The sequence below is a fragment of the Neofelis nebulosa genome, chromosome 9 (genome assembly GCF_028018385.1).
Source record: "Neofelis nebulosa isolate mNeoNeb1 chromosome 9, mNeoNeb1.pri, whole genome shotgun sequence".
NCBI lineage: Eukaryota > Metazoa > Chordata > Mammalia > Carnivora > Felidae > Neofelis > Neofelis nebulosa.
Genome location: NC_080790.1, coordinates 113,022,057 through 113,044,198, shown reverse-complemented (window position 1 = coordinate 113,044,198; position 22,142 = coordinate 113,022,057). Strand labels below are relative to the sequence as shown.

Below are 22,142 nucleotides of genomic sequence, written 5' to 3'. Positions count from 1 at the left end.
CTCTATTCTATTCCATTTGTCTATGTGTCTGTTTTTGTGCCAATACCGTACTGTCTTGATGATTACAGCTTTGTAGTAGAGGCTAAAGTCTGGGAGTGTGTTGCCTCCCGCTTTGGTTTTCTTCTTCAATATTACTTTTGCTATTTGGGGTCTTTTGCAGTTCGATACAAATTGTAGGATTGTTTGTTCTAGCTTAGAGAAGAATGCCAGTGCAATTTTGATTGGGATTGCATTGAATGTGTAGATTGCTTTGGGTAGTATTAATATTTTAACAATATTTATTCTTCCAATCCATGAGCACAAAATGCTTTTCCATTACTTTGTGTCTTCTTCAATTTCCTTCATAAGATTTCTACAGTTTTCAGCATACAGATCTTTTACATCTTTGGTTAGGTTTATTCCTAGGTGTTTTATGGTTCTTGGTGAAATTGTAAATGGGATCAGTTTCTGTATTTCTCTTTCTGTTGCTTCATTATTGGTGTATAAAAATGCAGCCAATTTCTGTACATTGATTTTGTACCCTGTGACTTTGCTGAATCATAATCATATTATTTTAGTTTCTGAATGCTATTACAACAAATTATTTTTTTAGGTTTTTAATGTTTATCTATTTTTGAGAGAGGGACAGAGCGCGAGCAGGGGAGGGGCAGAGAGCGAGGGAGACAGAATCTGAAGCAAGCTTCAGGCTCTGAGCTGTCAGCACAGAGTCCAACATGGGGCTCAAACTCACAAACTGTGAAATCATGACCTGAGCCGAAGTTGGATGTTTAACCTACTGAACCACCAATGTGCTCCATAACGAATTATTTAAAACTTAATGGCAAAACCTACAGAAGTTTATTATCTTATAATTCTTGAGGTCAGAAGTCCAAAATTGGTGTTGCTGAGTTAAAATCAAGGGTCAGCTGAGCTGAATTTCTTTTGGAGTTAGGGTTTTTGTCTTTCCAAATTCTAGAAGCTGCCCACAATCCTTTTCTCACGGTTTCACATCTTCCAGTCACTCCAAATTCTTGCCTGTCTTGTCACCTGTCCTTCTTTAATTTTGACTTCCCTACCTCATTCTTATAAGGACTCTTGTGAATATATTTGGGCCACTTTGATAATCTCAGATAATCTCCCCATTTAATAGTCTCCAGTTAATCACTTCTGCAAAATCTTTTTTGGCATATAAAACTATTCACAGGTCTAGGCGTTATAAAACGGGCTTCTTTGTGGGGGACATTGTTCTGTCTACCACATATGTATCCCCAGACTATTACAGAAACCAGTTACTGTAAAAAAAACTTTTGTATGAGCCATTGCTACACAGGCTGAAAAGCAGGCAATTTACTGGAATCTGGAAGAAGGAGTTTTCAAGCAGTGAACTGGTGAAACAGTTTGTGAAATAAAACTAGAAATCAACAACAGAACAAGAAATAGTATATTCTCAAATTTATAGCAATAAAAGAACTCATTCTTAAAAAAAGCAAAAATTAAGCAGAAAGGAATCACAAGGGAATTTAGAGAACACCTTGAGATGAATGAAAATGGAAACACAACTTGCCAAAACCTACAATCTGCAGTGAAAGCAGCTCTAGAGGGAAATTTATGGCTGTAATGCCTACATTTAAAGAGAGGAAAGATCACAATTCAGTTAACAACTATGGACCTTGAGAAATCAGAAAAAGAAGAGGAAAAATAAACCTGAAGGTAGCAGAATGAAGGAAATAAAAAACACTAGTGTAGAGATAAATAAAATGCAAATAGGAAAACAACACAGAGGAACACTTGGGACTGTTTGTGGGAATGCAAACTGGTGCAGCCATCATGGCAAACAGTATGGAGGTTCCTCAAAAAATTAAACATAGAGGGGCGCCTGGGCGGCTCAGTTGGTTGAGTGTCCAACTTCGGCTCAGGTCCTGACCTCACAGCTCGTGAGTTCGAGCCCCGTGTTGGGCTCTGTGCTGACAGCTCGGAGCCTGGAGCCTGCTTCAGATTCTGTGTCTCCCTCTCTCTGCCCCTCCCCTGGCTCAAGCTCACTCTCTCTCTCGAAAACAAACATTAAAAATAAAAAAAAAAATTAAATATAGAACTACCCTATGAGCCAGCAGTTGCACTACTACATATTTGTCCAAAGGATACAAAAATGCTAATTTGAAGGGGCACATGAACTCCAATGTTTATAGCAGCGCTATCAACAATAGCCAAATTATGGAAAGAGCCCAAATGTCCATCAACTGAGGAATGGATAAAGAAGATGTAGTATGTATATTCAATGGAATACTATGCAACAAGAAAAAGCAAGAAATCTTGCCATTTGGAACAACGTGGATGGAACTAGAGGATATAATGCCAAGCTGAATAAGTCAGACAAAGACAGATACCAAATGAGCGCACTCATATGTGGAATTTGAGAAACTCAACAGATGAACATAGGGGAAGGAAAGGAAAAATGAGATAAAAACAGGGAGGCAAACCACAAGACACTCTTAAATACAGAGAACAAACCGAGGGTGGCTGTAGGGGAGGTGGTTGCGAGATGGGCTCAATGAGTGATGGACAGTAAGGAGGTAACTTTTTGGGATGAGCACTGGGTGTCATATGTAAGAGATGAATCTCTGGGTTCTCCTCCTGAAGCCAAGACTGCACTAGATGTTCACTAACTTGAATTTAAAGAAAATCTTGGAAAAAAAAAAACCCCATCAACACTCAAAAATCAAGTGCATTTCTATAAGCGAGTGGTGACCAATTCAAAAGGGATTAGAGAATAATTCCACTTACACTAACATCAAATAGTATAAAATGCTTCGGAGTAAAGTCTCACATGGGGATGAAAGACTTGTACACCAAAATGTGTAAAATGTTTTTGCTGAAAGAAATGAAAGAAGACATAAATAAATGGAAAAACTTCCTCTGTTCGTGCATTGGAAGACTTCATATTGTTAAGATGTCAATACTATCTAAAACGATCCACAGATTCAATACAATTGTTATCAAAACCCCCGTGGCATTTTTTTTTTTTTTTTGCAGAAATGGAAAAGCCCATTCTAGAACTCATATGCAATCTCAAGGGACCCAAGATCACCAAACAATCCTGGAAAAGAGTGTAGTTGGAAACCTCACATTTCTTGATTTGAAAACCTACTACATAGTATATTAATTAGAGTACTATAGTAGTGAAAAGAATAGAGGGATAGAGAAATGAAATAGAATAGAAAGCCTAGAAATAAACCCTCACATATATGGTCAAAAGATTTTCAACAAGAGTGCCAAGACCATTCAATGGGGGAAAGAGTAACCTTTCCAACATGAGACGCTGGGAAAACTGGATATCCACATGCAAACAAAGGAGTTGACCCCTCACCTTACTCTATATAGATAAACAAGCTCAAATTGGATAAAGGGACCTAAATGTAAGAGCTAAATCAATAAAATTCAGAGACAAAACTCTAGGCAGAATTTATGATGTTGGGTTTGGAAATGATTTCTTTAATTTTTTAATTTAATTTTTTAATGTTTATTTATTTTTGAGAAAGAGAGAGAGAGAGAGAGAGCCAGAGCCTGAGCAGGGGAGGGGCAGAGAGCAAGGGAGACACAGAATCTGAAGCAGGCTCCAGGCTCTGAGCTGTCAGCACAGAACCTGACAGGGCTCGAACTCACAGACCACGAGGTCATGACCTGAGCTGAAGTCAGATGCTTAACCGACTGAGCCACGTAGGCAATATGGCAATGATTTCTTGGATAGAAACCAAAAGCGCACATAACAAAATAAAAATATATATGACTTGGACTTCGTCAAAATTAAAAACTTTTGTGTGGGGGCTCTTGGGTAGCTAATCAGTTATGTGTCTGATTCTAACTCAGGAAATGATCCCATGATTCATGAATTCAAGCCCCACATGAGGTTCTGTGCTGGCTATGTGGAGCCTGCTTGAGATTGTCTCTCTGTCCCTCTCTCTCTGTCCCTCCCCTGCTCTTATGCTCTCTCTCTTAAAATAAATACTTAAACTTAAAAAAAAAAAACTTTTGTGCAGCAAAGGACAATATCAAAAGTGAAACAGAACTCAGAATGGGAGAAAATATTTGCAAAGCATGTGTCTCAGAAAGGATTAATAGCCAGCATATATAAAGAACTATAATTCAACAACTAAATAATGAACAGCCCAATTAAAAAAAGGACTTAGGACTAGAATAGGCATTTCTTCAAAGAAGATATTCAAATGGTGAGTAAGCACATGAAAAGATGTTGAACATCACTAGTCATTAGAAAAATGAAAATCCAAACCACAATGAGATACCCCTTCATCCCTGAGAATGGCTTTTATCAAGCACAACAAAGCAAAACCAAAATACAAGAAAATAAAAATCAGAAAATAAGGATTGAGTAAGCTGTAGAAATTGAAACTCTTGTACATGGTTGGTAGGAATATAAAATGGTGCAGCCACTGTGGAAACGGTGGTTTTTTTCATGAAAATTTAAATATAGAATTACCATATGATCCAAATATTCCAATCTTGGGTAAATACCCACCAAATTACAGGTATGTAATCAGACATTTGTACATCCATGTTCATAATAACATTATTCATAATAACTGAAAGGAAGGAGAAAAAACTCATTTCTTTTTTTTTAAGTTTATTTATTTTGAGAAAGACAGAGAAATCACCGGTGGGGTGGGGGGCAGAGAGAGAGACACACACAGAATCCTAAGACAGAATCGTAATCCACACTGTCAGCACAGTGCCTGTCATGGACCTCGAACCTACAAAACCATGAGATCATGACCTGAGCCGAAACCAAGAGTCAGACACTTAACTGACTGAGCCACTCTGGTGCCCCAGAAAAAGAACTCATTTCTATCCATAGATGAGTGCATACACAAAATGTTGATAGATATATACAATGGAATTATATTCAGTCTTAATAGTCTGATATGTACTATGATATGGATGAACTTAAATGTCATTCTACGTGATATATGCCACATACAAAAGGACACATATATGATTCCACTTACATGAAGCACCTAGAAGAGACAGATTCATAGATACAAAAAAGTATCTATAAGTATAAGAACAGAGGTTACCAGTGGCTGTGGGGGAAGACGGAATGGAGAATTCTTGTTTAATGGATGCAAAGTGTCTGTTTCGGTTGTTGAAAAAGTTCCTGAAACGCACAGTGGTGCTGACTTCCCAACTTTGTGAATGTATGTGATGCCGCTGGCTTGTACCCTTAAAAATGGTGAGAGGGTAGATTTTATGTGATGTGTAGTTTAGCATAATTAGAAATATGGCTTCAAAGAAGGTGATCGCGCCATGTAGAGCCTTTGAGTTGGACTAAATGGCCCGAGGACAAAGAAAATTGTTCCAGGGACTGGTAGATTTGAGAAACATGTCCTTGAAGGAGGACATAGCACCATGGGAACACCTAAACAAAAGAAATAGTAGTCTGCAAATTTTTCCGTGTTCTGAAGAGAGTTGTGGGAGGTGGCCTATGTCGGGACATTGAGTTATACATTGAAGGGACACAGTCATTTTGGGGGCATTCATTTCACTTCAAGTGCAAGACTTTACAGTTGGATTTCACTGCCTAAGTGACTAGCCAATCTCTCGAGACATAGAGAAATACAAAATATTTCCTTCCTTTTGAAGTGTCCTAAAAACTAGGCAGGCATATAAATCAGAGGAGAGGGCTACTGGAAACCACACATACATACATCCTGTGTTCTTTTCTATTTCTTAGCTACTCAGGGAGAAAAGTTGTGGTTCGCTCGTACAGAGTGTGAGCTGGTAAAAGCCTGCACTTAGCACAATTTGAAACCAACCATGCCTCCTAAGGAGGGTGCATGCTATCACAGGCAAGTCTTGGGTGTGCCAAGAGCATCAGGTGGTTTGATCTGTAAGTCTGGAAAGTTGGGGTCAGGAAGCCGAACTGCTAAGACAAATGGGAAGAAATAGGCATGCATCTTGGGGAAGGAAATGGAAGGAACAGGGGAGGGAGGAGGTGAGAGGGATTAGAGGGTCATGAGGAGCCAGGGAGAGGTGTAAACCCTGCCATCTGTGTATCTGTAATCCTCATATTTCCTTGTCTGGCCCAGGCCTTGCCCTTGAACTCTGGATTTGTATGTCTGACCAGCCACTCACCACTTTACTTCGATAGAGGTAAACTTCTCACAGTTAACTCGTCCCAAACTGAACTCAGTTTCCAACACGTCCTTGTACATCTCAGCTGAGGCACCTTTAGTCTCCCAGACGCTCAGGTCCAAACCCTCGGGAGCCTCTCTTTCCACCCCAGATCTTGTGTATCAGGAGATCCCCTTCTGCATGCACCCACAATCCGACCTCTTTCCCCTTCCTCTCCTGGCTGCTGTCCTGGTGCACACCATATGTCCTTGTTTGCATGAATGCGGGAAGCTCTTGAATGCTCTAGTTCCTTCTATGTATGCCCTGTGGTAGTCTAATCTCAACCAAATCCTAGAATAAGTTAAAACTCATGTCGCATCATGCCACTTGTGTCTTCAAAACTTTGCAATGGCAACCGTTTCACTCAGAGTAAAAGCCCAAATCCTTGAACAGAGCGGGAAGGTCAGGGCATGTGCACATGCTGTTCCCATGCTGTTCAGGAAGGCTTTTCTTCCAGAAGATCACATGGCCCACACCCCCACCTTCTTATAATCTTGCTCAAATCTCCCTTCTCAGTGATGCCCACCCAGGCTGCCTCTTTAAATACATCCCACCCTAAAGAGTCTCTCATTATCTTAGCCAGCTGCACTATCATGTTTTTTTCCTCACACTCACCACTTTCTAATATACCGTTATTTACTTATTGGTATGTCTATTGTTTCCTGTCCTTTCTTCCGCTAAAATATAACTGCGTCGAGGGCAGCTACTTTTCTCTTTTAATAATCAGTATGCCTTAAGTTCATAGCAGCTTCTGACACCTAGTAAGTAGTTGTCTAGTAAATATTTGTTCAATGTGCAAGTTTCTCAGTGCGACCCTTGTCTGAGACATGAAGTCCATTTTCAGTGGAGAATTTCTCAGGAAATTATGAGAAACTGAGTTTCTAACGAAGATGACGTGGGAGAAACAGTCACTTGCATATGCCTAGTAAGAAGAGCCTGAGAGAAGCAAACTACAAACGCTCTTCCTTACACTGCAACCCCCTGCCCCCCCCTGCCCCGCCTTCCCTACACCCACTGGCAGATCTGCAGAAATCTCATGGGATTGATGTGGGGCCATAGGGTTTGAGAAGAGCAATGGTTAGACCCATGAGATCTAGAATCAGACTGCCTGAGTTCAAACCATAGCCCTACCGCAATCCCTATCAAAATAACACCAGCAGTCTTCACAGAGCTAGAACAAACAATCCTAAAATTTGGATGGAACCAGGAATGACCCCAAATAGCCAAAGCAATCCTGAAAAAGAAAACCAAAGCTGGAGGCATCACAACCTCAGATTTCAAGATGTATTACAAAGCTGTAATCATCAAGATAGTATGGTACTGGCACAAAAACAGACAGACCAATGGAGCAGAATAGAGAACCCAGAAATGGACCCACAAATGTATGACCAGCTAATCTTTGATAAAGCAGGAAAGAATATTCAATGGAATACAGTCACTTCAGCAAATGGTGCTGGGAAAACTGGACGGCAACATGCAGAAAAATGAACCTGGACCACTTTCTTACAACCATTCACAAAAATTAACTCAAAGTGGATGAAAGACCTGAATGTAAGACAGGAAGCCCTCAAAATCCCAGAGGAGAAAACAAGCAAAAACCTCTTTGACCTCGTCCACAGCAACTTCTTACTCAATACATCTCCAGAAGCAAGGGAAACAAAAGCAAAAATGAACTATGGGACCTCATCAAAATAAAAAGTTTCTGCACAGTGATGGAAACAATCAGCAAAACTAAAAGGAAACCGATGGAATGGGAGAAGATATTTGCAAATGACATATCAAGTAAAAGGTTAGTATCCAAAATCTATAAAGAACTTATCAAACTCAACACCCAAAAAAACAAATAATCCAGTGAAGAAATGGGCAAGAGACATGAATAGACACTTCTCCAAAGAAGACATCCAGATGGCAAACAGACACATGAAAAAATCCTCCACATCACTCCTCATCAGGGAAATACAAATCAAAACCACAATGAGATACCACCTCACACCTGTCAGAATGGCTAACATTAACAACTCAGGCAACGACAGATGTTGGCAAGGATGCAGAGAAAGAGGATCTCTTTTGCACTGCTGGTGGGAATGCAAACTGGTGCAGCCACTCTGGAAAACAGTATGGAGGTTCCTCAAAAAACTAAAAATAGAATGACCCTACAACCCAGCAATTGCACTACTAGGCATTTATCCACGGGATACAGGTGTGCTGTTTCGAAGGGATACATGCACCCCAATTTTATAACAGCACTATCAACAATAGCCAAAGTATGGAAAGAGCCCAAATGTCCATCAGCAGATGAATGGATAAAGAAGATATCATATTACATATACATACATACAATAGAGTATTACTCGGCAATCAAAAAGAATGAAATCTTGCCATATGCAGCTATGTGGATGGAACTAGAGAGTACAATGCTAAGTGAAACTAGTTAGAGAAAGACTTCACTCATGAGGAATTTAAGATACAAAACGGATGAACATAAGGGAAGGGAAGCAAAAACAATATAAAAACAGGGAGGAGGACAAAACATAAGAGACTCATAAATAGAGAACAAACATAAGGGTGCTGGAGGGATTGTGGGATGGCGGATGGGCTAAATGGGTAAGGGGACATTAAGGAATCTGCTCCTGAAATCATTGTTGCACTATATGCTAACTAACTTGGATGTAAATTTAAAAATTAAAAAAGAAAACAATTGTAGCCCTACCATTCGCTACTGAGTGACCTTGGATTTTCTGTGCTTCCTTTTTCTTATCTGTAAGCCAGGGGGACGAAAACGTTTACCTTGCGTGCAAAGTTCACAGGACATAACAGACACAAGCGTTTCTAAGTGTGTGTGGAACATGGTGAGTGCTCAGGAAATTGGAAAGTGATTACGCATGAGATTTCCTGAGGCCTGGAGGCATCAGCTGACACTAGATGGTTGGGATCAGGATATAATTACAGGTGCAGATCATACAGGCAGGATCCTCTGTATCTTGGACCCCCTCTTTTCCTCCCCACTCCGGTCCAGCATGGAGGACTTCCAAGGTAGTAATGCACAAAGTTCTACTCCTTCTACCCAGAGAGAAGTTTGCTTGTCTTAAGAGCTTGGTGGATGGTGAGCAGTACTTTAGAGAAGTAGAAAAAGTGGGTGAGGAGCTGAGAGGGAACCAAACATCTGTTCACTGTGCATTTCACGTAGAGTGGACGTGGCGTGAGGAAATCGATAAGAAAGCGTTTTCAGATATCCCATACCCACGTGTGCACCCTTCCTCATGCCCAAACATGTACACACACACACATACACAAGTGCATTCCCACGTATACATGAAGTGTGGCCCAGCATGCTAGCATACAGATCACTTTGAGGATTGCATGAAATTGTCATACATGTTAAAAGCCGAGTAAAAGATTTGGCGCATAGGAATCACCCAACACATCGTTAACCAAAGTTTGGGAGGACACACAGCAGAACTGGAACTCTGGAGACCTCGGAGTGTGCTAAGTGATGCCTCTTCTTCTGTTTCCCTCTCTGTATTTTCTGATGTTTGTTTAGTTAGCCTCCACCGAGAAGCGGAGCAGCATAACACGGTGAAAAGAATGAACCGTGGAGCGGGGTGGCCTGGACGTGAATCCCGGCAGCTGTACTGACTTAGGTAGGTGACACTGGGCCAGTTCCACTCTCTGCCTGAGTTTCTCCATCTGCCAATCGGGAGTACAGTCCTAGCTATCAGGCAGGGGTGTTGTGAGAATTAGATCATTTAATACCTACAAACTTGTCCTTGTGACAGATTGAAGCCTCCACTGTCTGGATGCTTCTGGTAACAAGCTGTAGGTGATGGATGCATAGAGGAAATGCTCAGATCCCCGACTTCCTGCTCTCAGATGACACCCAGTCCTTGGTCTTCTGTGGCAGCCCTGGGTAGCACACCTGTGCTTACCTGGAGGCCCTTCATGTCCAGGGACATGGGTGAGGTTGAAGGGGTAGGGAAAGGGGATTGTACCCAAGGCAATGCTTACCTATAACTCCCAACAGCAGAGCCAGCAGCAGGTAAGGAGGAGAGTGGGGCCGGGAGGCAGGGTCCGGCATTGTGGAGGCCTGGGGACTCTGCAGTGTGCAAATGTGTGTGCTGGGGAGAATTGGCCTCTGTTCTGTAGAAAGGAAACCCTGCCTCCTTCCATGATTAAGAGGAAGTGCCTATGATGGGGTGACGTGGCTGTGAGGCAGCAATCTGCTTCTAGATTGTGAAATAGAAGTCAGGCAGAAAAGGCCTCACTTGGTGAGGGGTCCTCTTCTCTTTTTCAGAGAGAGTGGAGAAGCCCAGTAGAAATAATGCTTCCCTTCTGCATGGGGCCTCTGCCCCCCCCCCCCTCCAGTGGGCCCTCCCCTCATCTTGAGGCCCCAAATTGGGTGTAAAGATTACTGAAGTCAAATGGATCAATGTTTTCTTTTATAAATTGTGCTTTTCACATCTTATCTTAAAATGCCTCTTTTTAAAAAAATTTTTTTAATGTTTTTATTTTTGAGACAGAGACAGATCACAAGTGGGGGAGGAGCAGAGAGAGAGAGGGAGACACAGAATCCAAAGCAGGCTCCAGGCTCTGAGCTGTCAGCACAGAGCCTGACACAGGGCTCGAACTCACAGACTGTGAGATCATGACCTGAGCTGAAGTCGGACGCTCAACCGACTGAGCCACCCAGGTGCCCCAAAATGCCTCTTTTTTTAAAAAAAATTTTTAATGTTTATTTATTTTTGAGAGAGAGAGATAGAGTGGGAGCAGGGGAGGAGCAGCGAGAGAGGGAGACAGAATCTGAAGCAGGCTTCAGGCTCTGAGCTGTCAGCACGGAGTCCGACGCGGGGCTCAAACTCGCGAACTACAGACATCCCGACCTGAGCCAAAGTCGGACGTTTAACTGACTGAGCCACCCAGGCGCCCTTTAAAATGCCTGTTCTAATCCAAGATCATTAACATTTAGGTTTGGGTTTTTTCCTACAGTTTCTTATAGAATTTTTATAGTCTTAGGCTTTAAATGTATGTCTATGATCCACCCGATCATATTAATTTGTCTTAGTATTTTTGTGTATATTCTACAGTAATGTTTGTATAAGTTAATATATTTTTAGATAATACCAAATTTTGTGTATGTTATAAGGAGACGGTCTTGATTCTCCTTCTCCACCTCCTCTTCCGTCTTCTTCCCCTTCTTCTCCTGCTCCTTCTTCTTCTCATTTTTTTTCCTTGTCCTCCTCGTCCTCCTCATCCTCATCCTTGTCCTTGTCCTCCTCCCCCTCCTCCTCCCCCTCCTTCTTCTCCTCGTTCTCCTCCTCCTTTTTCTTCCTCTTCTTTCCTTCCTCTTCTTTTAACATGAATATTGTTTCAACACCATTTGTTGAAAAGACTATCCTTTCCACATTGAATTGCTTTGGCACTTTTGACAAAACTCACTTGGCCAAAAATGTATTATTTATGGGTCCAATTCTTTTGTTTTTCATGCCAGGGAAAATTTTATGTTTTAATATTTAAACAAAGTATTATTAAACTGACATACAGTGCTCTATTAGTTTTAGGTGCACAACATAGTAATTAATTTGACAATTCTGTGCATCTTGCAACACTCACCATGGTAAATGGGGTCACCATCTGTCACCATACAATGTTATTCCAATACTGTTGACTGTATTTCCCTGTGCTATATGTTCATCCCTGTGACTTATAGGGCAGGGTAGTTTTTTTTTTCCCAAAGTTTTATTTAAATTTTTGTTAGTTAACATACAGTGCAAGATTGGTTTCAGGAGTAGAATTCAGTGATTCATTAATTACATTTAACCCCCAGTGCTCATCAGAACAAGTGTCTTCCTTAATACCCAAAACCCATCTAGCTTACCCCAACCTACCTTCCTTCATCAACCCTGAGTTTGTTCTCTGTCATTAGGAGTTTCTCATGGCTTCATCCTCTCTCTTTTTCTTTGTTCTCTCCTCCCATATATGTTCATCAGTTTTGTTTTTTAAATTTCACATATGAGTGAAATCATGTGATATTTGTCTTTCTCCGACTGACTTCTTTTGCCTAGCGTGATATACCTAGCTCCAGCCATGTCATTGTAAATAGCAAGATTTCATCCTTTTTGATGACTGAGTAATATTCCTTTGTGTATGTACGTATGTATGTGTGGCATATATATGCTGCATCTTTTATGCTTGTATTTTTCATTTATTATATCAAGTATTTTGAAATTGATTTTGAAGGATTTATTTTATTTTTTTCAATATATGAAATTTATTGTCAAATTGGTTTCCATACAACACCCAGTGCTCATCCCAACAGGTGCCCTCCTCAATACCCATCACCCACCCTCCCCACCCTCCCACCCCCCATCAGCCCTCAGTTTGTTCTCAGTTTTTAAGAGTCTCTTATGCTTTGGCTCTCTCCCGCTCTAACCTCTTTTCTTTCTTTTTTTTTTTTTCTTTCCTTCCCCTCCCCCATGGGTTCCTGTTAAAATTTTGAAGGATTTAACACAAATACAGGCTCCTTACCAGTTTATCAATCCCAGAAATAATAGAGGTTGAAGGAATAGAGGAGAAATTCTTTTCATATTTTGTATAGTTATTATAAATATTCTTGAATAGTTTATTACTCAAAAGCAGTTAATGAACTCCTTCTATACCTAGACTATGCTAGATTAACAGATACAGAGATGAATCAAAGAACAGTTCTATTCCCCAAAAGCATCACAGCCAGATGAGAAATTTCCAAGCTGTACCACTATATTTCTCTATTGGCTCTTTGACAGTTGCAGGCAACCACATTACCCCTGGAGAAGTGGCACTTACACATCTGAGAGAGCTAAACAAATAGATTCAGTCGTGTGTTTGGCTCAAATCAGATAGTTATCATTGTGCTGACAGCAAGTTCCTTGCTCTGTATTTATTCCCTAAGTAATGTGATTAAAAACCTGTGTTTAATCACAGTATATCACAATTAAGAATCTTGTTCAATCCTATCTGTGGTCCCCTCAGGATCACTGAAATTTATGTAGCCACCTAGAAAGACAACTCTAAGAACCACGTAAGTTTATTTACATCATAGTAACTAGCTCCATATCTGACTCCTGGTAGGTTTGACTAGTATTTGTTTCATTTTATTTAAAACTGTTCTGTAAAAAAAATTCAACTATTTCATAAGCACCTTAAAACCAGAGAAGTGTGAGAAAAGTTATCATCATTGAGTTTGGAACTTTTCATATATTGTCCCTAGACCTGTACTATATAGGAATACGTGGTAACCTGAGTAGGAATGTATTTATTCTTATTTAAAGCAAAGCAAAAAAATCAGTTTATGAATTGGAGGCCTCTGACCGCGCTGAAGAGTTACCTAACCTCACAGTGCAGAACCATGTTGAATAACATTTATAAATCTACTGATTCTGTTTGTGGTGAGCTAGGAAACTAACAGCTAAACTAAACTGTAAATTTAAACATTTTTCTTTGTTTTAACTCAAGTTCAAGTTAGTTAACACATAGTGCAGTATCGGGTTCAGGAGTAGAATTCAGCGATTCATCGCTTATATGCAACACCCATTGCTCATCCCAATGAGTGCCCTCCTTAATGCCCATTGCCCATTTAGCCCACCCCCCCACCCATGTCCCCTCCAACAAGCCTCAGTTTGTTCTCTATATTTAAGAATCTCTTACGGTTTGCCTCTATGTTTTCAACTTAGTTTATTTTTCCTTCCCTTCCCCTATGTTATGTTGTGTTTTTAAAATTCCACCTATGTTTCTCTGACTGACTTATTTTGCTTAGCATAATACACTCTAGTTCCATCTACATTGTTGCAAATGGCAAGATTTTCTTCTATTGGCTTCCAAGTAATTTTCCATCGTATATATATACCACATCTTCTTTATCCATGCATAAGTTGATGGACCTTTGGGTTATTTCCATAATTTGGCTATTATTGATAGCCTGCTATAGACAATGGGGTGCATGTGCCCCTTCAAACCAGCATTTTTATATCCTTTGGATAAATACCTAGTAGTGCAATTTCTGGGTCGCAGGGTAGTTCTATTTTTAACTTTTTGAGGAAACTTCATACTGTTTTCCGGAGTGGCTGCACCAGCTTGCATTCCCACCAACAATGCAAACAAAAGAGATCCTCTTTCTCTGCATCCTCGCCAACATCTGTTGTTTCCTGACTGGTTAATTTTAGCCATTCTGACAGATGTGAGATGGTGTCTCACTGTGGTTTGATTGGTATTTCCCTGATGATGAGCGATGTTGAGCATCTTTTCATGTGTCTGTTAGTCATCTGGATGTGTTCTTTGGAAAAGTGTCTATTCATATTTCTTCCCATTTCTTCACTGGATTATTTGTTTTTTTGGGTGTGGAGTTTGGTGAGTTCTTTATAGATTTTGAATACTAACCCTTTATCTGATATGTCACTTGCAAATATCTACTCCTATTACATCAGTTGCCTTTTAGTTTGGTTGACTTTTTTTTTTTTTTTTTTTTTGCTGTGCAGAAACATTTTATCTTGACAAGGTCCCAATAGTTCATTTTTGCTTTTGTTTTCTTTGCCCCAGAGACATGTCAAGTAAGAAGTTGCTGTGGCCAAGTCCAAAGAGACTGCTGCGTGTTTTCTCCTACAGGAGTTTGATGGTTTTCTGTCTTACACTTAGGTCTTTCATCCATTTTGAGTTTATTTTTGTGCATGGTGTAAGAAAGTGGTCCAGGTTCATTCTTCTGCATGTCGCTTTTCAGTTTTCCCAGCACCACTTGCTGAAGAGACTGTCTTTTTTCCACTGAGTATTCTTTTCTGCTTTGTCAGAGATTAGTTGGCTATATATTCGTGGGTCCATTTCTGGGTTCTCTATTCTGTTCCATTGATCTATGTGTCTGTTTCGGCCAGTACCATACTGTCTTGATGATTACAGCATTGTGATACCTTGAAGTCTGGAATTGTGTTGCCTCCAGCTTTGGTTTTCTTTTTCAACACTACTTTGTCTATTTGGGGTCTTTTCTGGTTCCATACAGATTTTAGAATTGTTTGGTCTAGCTCTGAGAAGAATGCTGGTGTTATTTGATAGGGACTATATTGGATGTGTAGACTGCTTTGAGGAGTATAGTCATTTTAACAATATTTGTTTTTCCAATCCATGAGAATGGAATGTTTTTCCATTTCTTTATGTCTTCTTCAATTTCTTTCATAAGTATTCTATAATTTTCAGCATATAGATCCTTTACCTCTTTGGTTAGCTTTTTCCTAGGTATCTTATGATTTTTGATGCAATTGTAAATGGGATTGATTCCTTGATTTCTCTTTCTGCTGCTTCATTGTTGGTGTATAGAAATGCAACTGGAGGAGAGGGAAGATGGCGGCGTAGGAGGACGCTGGGCTCACCGCGCGTCCTGCCGATCACTTAGATTCCACCTACACCTGCCTAAAGAACCCAGAAAACCGCCAGAGGATTAGTAGAACGGAGTCTCCGGAGCCAAGCACAGACGAGAGGCCCACAGAAGAGGGTAGGAAGGGCGGCGAGGCGGTGTGCGCTCCACGGACTGGCGGGAGGGAGCCGGGGCGGAGGGGCGGCTTGCCGGCCAAGCAGAGCCCCTGAGTCTGGCAGGCAAAAGCGGAGGGGCCGGACGGACTGTGTTCCGACAGCAAGCGCGACTTAGCATCTGGGAGGTCATAAGCTAACAGCTCTGCTCAGAAAGTGGGAAGGCTGGAGGACAAAGGGAGAGTTGCTGAGCCCCCGGACGACAGAGCTCAGTTTGGTGGGGAACAAAGGCGCTCGCCAGCGCCATCTCCCTCGCCCATCCCCCAGCCAAAATCCCAAAGGGAACCAGTTCCTGCCAGGGAACTTGCTCCCTCCGCACAAACACCCAACTCTGTGCTTCTGCGGAGCCAAACCTCCGGCAGTGGATCTGACTCCCTCCTGCTGCCACAGGGCCCCTCCTGAAGCAGATCACCTAAGGAGAAGCGAGCTAAGCCTGCCCCTCCTGCCCCCTGCGCACCTTGCCTACCCACCCCAGCTAATACGCCAGATCCCCAGCACCACAAGCCTGGCAGTGTGCAAGTAGCCCAGACGGGCCACGCCACCCCACAGTGAATCCCGCCCCTAGGAGAGGGGAAGAGAAGGCACACACCAGTCCGACTGTGGCCCCAGCGGTGGGCTGGGGGCAGACATCAGGTCGGACTGCGGCCCCACCCACCAACTCCAGTTATACACCACAGCACAGGGGAAGTGCCCTGCGGGTCCTCAACACTCCAGGGACTATCCAAAATGACCAAACGGAAGAATTCCCCTCAGAAGAATCTCCAGGAAATAACAACAGCTAATGAACTGATCAAAAAGGATTTAAATAATATAACAGAAAGTGAATTTAGAATAATAGTCATAAAATTAATCGCTGGGCTTGAAAACAGTATAGAGGACAGCAGAGAATCTCTTGCTACAGAGATCAAGGGACTAAGGAACAGTCACGAGGAGCTGAAAAGCGCTTTAAACGAAATGCAAAACAAAATGGAAATGACGACGGCTCAGATTGAAGAGGCAGAGGAGAGAATAGGTGAACTAGAAGATAAAGTTATGGAAAAAGGAGGAAGCTGAGAGAAAGAGAGATAAAAAAATCCAGGAGTATGAGGGGAAAATTAGAGAACTAAGTGATACACTAAAAAGAAATAATATACGCATAATTGGTATCCCAGAGGAGGGAGAGAGAGGGAAAGGTGCTGAAGGGGTACTTGAAGAAATTATAGCTGAGAACTTCCCTGACCTGGGGAAGGAAAAAGGCATTGAAATCCAAGAGGCACAGAGAACTCCCTTCAGATGTAACTTGAATCAATCTTCTGCACGACATATCATAGTGAAACTGGCAAAATACAAGGATAAAGAGAAAATTCTGAAAGCAGCAAGGGATAAACGTGCCCTCACATATAAAGGGAGACCTATAAGACTCGTGACTGATCTCTCTTTTGAAACTTGGCAGGCCAGAAAGGCTTGGAACGATATCTTCAGTGTGCTAAACAGAAAAAATATGCAGCCGAGAATCCTTTATCCAGCAAGTCTGTCATTTAGAATAGAAGGAGAGATAAAGGTCTTCCCAAACAAACAAAAACTGAAGGAATTTGTCACCACTAAACCAGCCCTACAAGAGATCCTAAGGGGGATCCTGTGAGACAAAGTACCAGAGACATCACTACAAGCATAAAACATACGGACATCACAACGACTCTAAACCCGTATCTTTCTATAATAACACTGAATGTAAATGGATTAAATGCGCCAACCAAAAGACATAGGGTATCAGAATGGATAAAAAAACAAGACCCATCTATTTGCTGTCTACAAGAGACTCATTTTCGATCTGAGGACACCTTTAGATTGAGAGTGAGGGGATGGAGAACTATTTATCATGCTACTGGAAGCCAAAAGAAAGCTGGAGTAGCCATACTTATATCAGACAAACTAGACTTTAAATTAAAGGCTGTAACAAGAGATGAAGAAGGGCATTATATAATAATTACAGGGTCTATCCATCAGGAAGAGCTAACAATTATAAATGTCTATGCGCCGAATACCGGAGCCCCCAAATATATAAAACAATTACTCATAAACATAAGCAACCTTATTGATAAGAATGTGGTAATTGCAGGGGACTTTAACACTCCACTTACAGAAATGGATAGATCATCTAGACACATGGTCAATAAAGAAACAAGGGCCCTGAATGATACATTGGATCAGATGGACTTGACAGATATATTTAGAACTCTGCATCCCAAAGCAACAGAATATACTTTCTTCTCGAGTGCACATGGAACGTTCTCCAAGATAGATCATATACTGGGTCACAAAACAGCCCTTCATAAGTTTACAAGAATTGAAAAATATACCATGCATACTTTCAGACCACAATGTTATGAGGCTTGAAATCAACCACAGGAAAAAGTCTGGAAAACCTCCAAAAGCGTGGAGGTTAAAGAACACCCTACTAAAGAATGAGTGGGTCAACCAGGCAATTAGAGAAGAAATTAAAAAATATATGGAAACAAACGAAAATGAAAATACAACAATCCAAACGCTTTGGGACGCAGCGAAGGCAGTCCTGAGAGGAAAATACATTGCAATCCAGGACTATCTCAAGAAACAAGTAAAGTCCCAAATACAAAATCTAACAGCACACCTAAAGGAAATAGAAGCAGAACAGCAAAGACAGCCTAAACCCAGCAGAAGAAGAGAAATAATAAAGATCAGAGCAGAAATAAACAATATAGAATCTAAAAAAACTGTAGAGCAGATCAACGAAACCAAGAGTTGGTTTTTTGAAAAAATAAACAAAATTGACAAAGCTCTAGCCAGGCTTCTCAAAAAGAAAAGGGAGATGACCCAAATAGATAAAATCATGAATGGAAATGGAATGATTACAACCAATCCCTCAGAGATACAATTATCAGGGAATACTATGAAAAATTATATGCCAACAAATTGGACAACCTGGAAGAAATGGACAAATTCCTAAACACCCACACTCTTCCAAAACTCAATCAGGAGGAAATAGAAAGCTTGAACAGACCCATCACCAGCGAAGAAATTGAATCGGTTATCAAAAATCTCCCAACAAATAAGAGTCCAGGACCAGATGGCTTCCCAGGGGAGTTCTACCAGACGTTTAAAGCAGAGATAATACCTATCCTTCTCAAGCTATTCCAAGAAATAGAAAGGGAAGGAAAACTTCCAGACTCATTCTAGGAAGCCAGTATTACTTTGATTCCTAAACCAGACAGAGACCCAGTAAAAAAAGAGAACTACAGGCCAATATCCCTGATGAATACGGATGCAAAAATTCTCAATAAGATACTAGCAAATCGAATTCAATGGCATATAAAAAGAATTATTCACCATGATCAAGTGGGATTCATTCCTGGGATGCAGGGCTGGTTCAACATTCGCAAATCAATCAACGTGATACATCACATTAACAAAAAAAAAAAAAAGAGAAGAACCATATGATCCTGTCAATAGATGCAGAAAAGGCCTTCGACAAAATCCAGCACCCTTTCTTAATAAAAACCCTTGAGAAAGTCGGGATAGAAGGAACATACTTAAAGATCATAAAAGCCATTTATGAAAAGCCCACAGCTAACATCATCCTCAATAGGGAAAAACTGAGAGCTTTTTCCCTGAGATCAGGAACACGACAGGGATGCCCACTCTCACCGCTGTTGTTTAACATAGTGCTGGAAGTTCTAGCATCAGCAATCAGACAACAAAAGGAAATCAAAGGCATCAAAATTGGCAAAGATGAAGTCAAGCTTTCGCTTTTTGCAGATGACATGATATTATACATGGAAAATCCGACAGACTCCACCAAAAGTCTGCTAGAACTGATACATGAATTCAGGAAAGTTGCAGGATACAAAATCAATGTACAGAAATCAGTTGCATTCTTATACACTAACAATGAAGCAACAGAAAGACAAATAAAGAAACTGATCCCATTCACAATTGCACCAAGAAGCATAAAATACCTAGGAATAAATCTAACCAAAGATGTAAAAGATCTGTATGCTGAAAACTATAGAAAGCTTATGAAGGTAATTGAAGAAGATATAAAGAAATGGAAAGACATTGCCTGCTCATGGATTGGAAGAATAAATATTGTCAAAATGTCAATACTACCCAAAGCTATCTACACATTCAATGCAATCCCAATCAAAATTGCACCAGCATTCTTCTCAAAACTAGAACAAGCAATCCTAAAATTCATATGGAACCACAAAAGGCCCCGAATAGCCAAAGTAATTTTGAAGAAAAAGACCAAAGCAGGAGGCATCACAATCCCAGACTTTAGCCTCTACTACAAAACTGTAATCATCAGGACAGCATGGTATTGGCACAAAAACAGACACATAGACCAATGGAATAGAATAGAAACCCCAGAACTAGACCCACAAACGTATGGCCAACTCATCTTTGACAAAGCAGGGAAGAACATCCAATGGAAAAAAGACAGTCTCTTTAACAAATGGTGCTGGGAGAACTGGACAGCAACATGCAGAAGGTTGAAACTAGACCACTTTCTCACACCATTCACAAAAATAAACTCAAAATGGATAAAGGACCTGAGTGTGAGACAGGAAACCATCAAACCCCTAGAGGAGAAAGCAGGAAAAGACCTCTCTGACCTCAGCCGTAGCAAGCTCTTACTCGACACATCCCCAAAGGCAAGGGAATTAAAAGCAAAAGTGAATTACTGGGACCTTATGAAGATAAAAAGCTTCTGCACAGCAAAGGAAACAACCAACAAAACTAAAAGGCAACCAACGGAATGGGAAAAGATATTTGCAAATGACATATCAGACAAAGGGCTAGTATCCAAAATCTATAAAGAGCTCACCAAACTCCACACCCGAAAAACAAATAACCCAGTGAAGAAATGGGCAGAAAACATGAATAGACACTTCTCTAAAGAAGACATCCGGGTGGCCAACAGGCACATGAAAAGATGTTCAACGTCGCTCCTCATCAGGGAAATACAAATCAAAACCACACTCAGATATCACCTCATGCCAGTCAGAGTAGCCAAAATGAACAAATCAGGAGACTATAGATGCTGGCGAGGATGTGGAGAAACGGGAACCCTCTTGCACTGTTGGTGGGAATGCAAATTGGTGCAGCCGCTCTGGAAAGCAGTGTGGAGGTTCCTCAGAAAATTAAAAATAGACCTATCCTATGACCCAGCAATAGCACTGCTAGGAATTTACCCAAGGGATACAGGAGTACTGATGCATAGGGGCACTTGTACCCCAATGTTTATAGCAGCACTCTCAACAATAGCCAAATTATGGAAAGAGCCTAAATGTCCATCAACTGATGAATGGATAAAGAAATTGTGGTTTATATACACAATGGAATACTATGTGGCAATGAGAAAAAATGAAATATGGCCCTTTGTAGCAACGTGGATGGAACTGGAGAGTGTGATGCTAAGTGAAATAAGCCATACAGAGAAAGACAGATACCATATGGTTTCACTCTTATGTGGATCCTGAGAAACGTAACAGAAACCCATGGGGGAGGGGAAGGAAAAAAAAAAAAGAGGTTAGAGTGGGAGAGAGCCAAAGCATAAGAGACTGTTGAAAACTGAGAACAAACTGAGGGTTGATGGGGGGTGGGAGGGAGGGGAGGGTGGGTGATGGGTATTGAGGAGGGCACCTTTTGGGATGAGCACTGGGTGTTGTATGGAAACCAATTTGACAATAAATTTCACATATTAAAAAAAAAAAGAAATGCAACTGATTTCTGTATGTTGACTTTATATCCTGTGACTTTGCTGAATTTATGTATCAGTTCTAGCAAATTTTGGGTGGTGTGTTTTTGGTTTTCCATGTAGATTATGATGGCATCTGTGAAGAGTGAAAGTTTGACTTCTTCCTTGCCAGTTTATCTGCCTTTTATTTCTTTTTGTTGTCGCGGATTGGTGAGGCTAGGACTTCCAGTATTGTGTTGAGCACAGTGGTGAGAGTGGACATCCCTGTCATGTTCCTGACCTTAGGCAGAAAGCTCTCAGGTTTTCCCAGCTGGGGATGATATTAGCTATAGGTCTTTCATATATGGCCGTATTGATGTTGAGTTATGTTCCTTCTATCTCTACTTTCCAGAGGTTTTTTTTTTTTTTTTAATCAGGAAAGGATGCTGTATTTTGTCAAATGCTTTTTCTGCATCTACTGAGAGGATCATGTGGTTCTTATCCTTTCTTTTATTAATGTGGTGTACCATGTTGATTCATTTGCAGATATTAAACCAGCCCTGCATTTCAGGAATCATTCCCACTTGATCAGGGGAATAATTCTTTGATGTATTGTTGGATTTAATTTGCTGGTATCTTGTTGAGAATTTTTGCATCCATCTTCATCAGAAACATTGGATGTAATTCTCCTTTTTAGTGGGGTCTTTGTCTGGTTGTGGAAACAAGGTAATGCTGGCCTGAT

General features: G+C 40.9%; 1 protein-coding gene across 3 annotated transcripts in view; it reads right to left on the bottom strand.

The window, feature by feature from the left end:
• LOC131485535 (signal-regulatory protein beta-1-like) overlaps positions 1–10,305 on the bottom strand; it is an 87,071-nt gene extending 76,766 nt beyond the window's left edge. Inside the window, exons 1-2 of one of the 3 annotated variants that reach the window (XM_058685118.1) lie at positions 10,168–10,289; positions 9,920–10,065 (exon numbers count right to left, since the gene is read on the bottom strand). In XM_058685118.1, the coding sequence (XP_058541101.1) occupies positions 9,920–9,995 (76 nt within the window). In that variant the 5' untranslated portion in view covers positions 9,996–10,065; positions 10,168–10,289. Of the gene's footprint in view, positions 1–9,919; positions 10,066–10,167 lie in introns of all 3 variants that reach the window. The other 2 variants (XM_058685119.1, XM_058685116.1) reach the window with 2 other exon arrangements.
• Between the last annotated feature and the right edge of the window lie 11,837 nt (positions 10,306–22,142).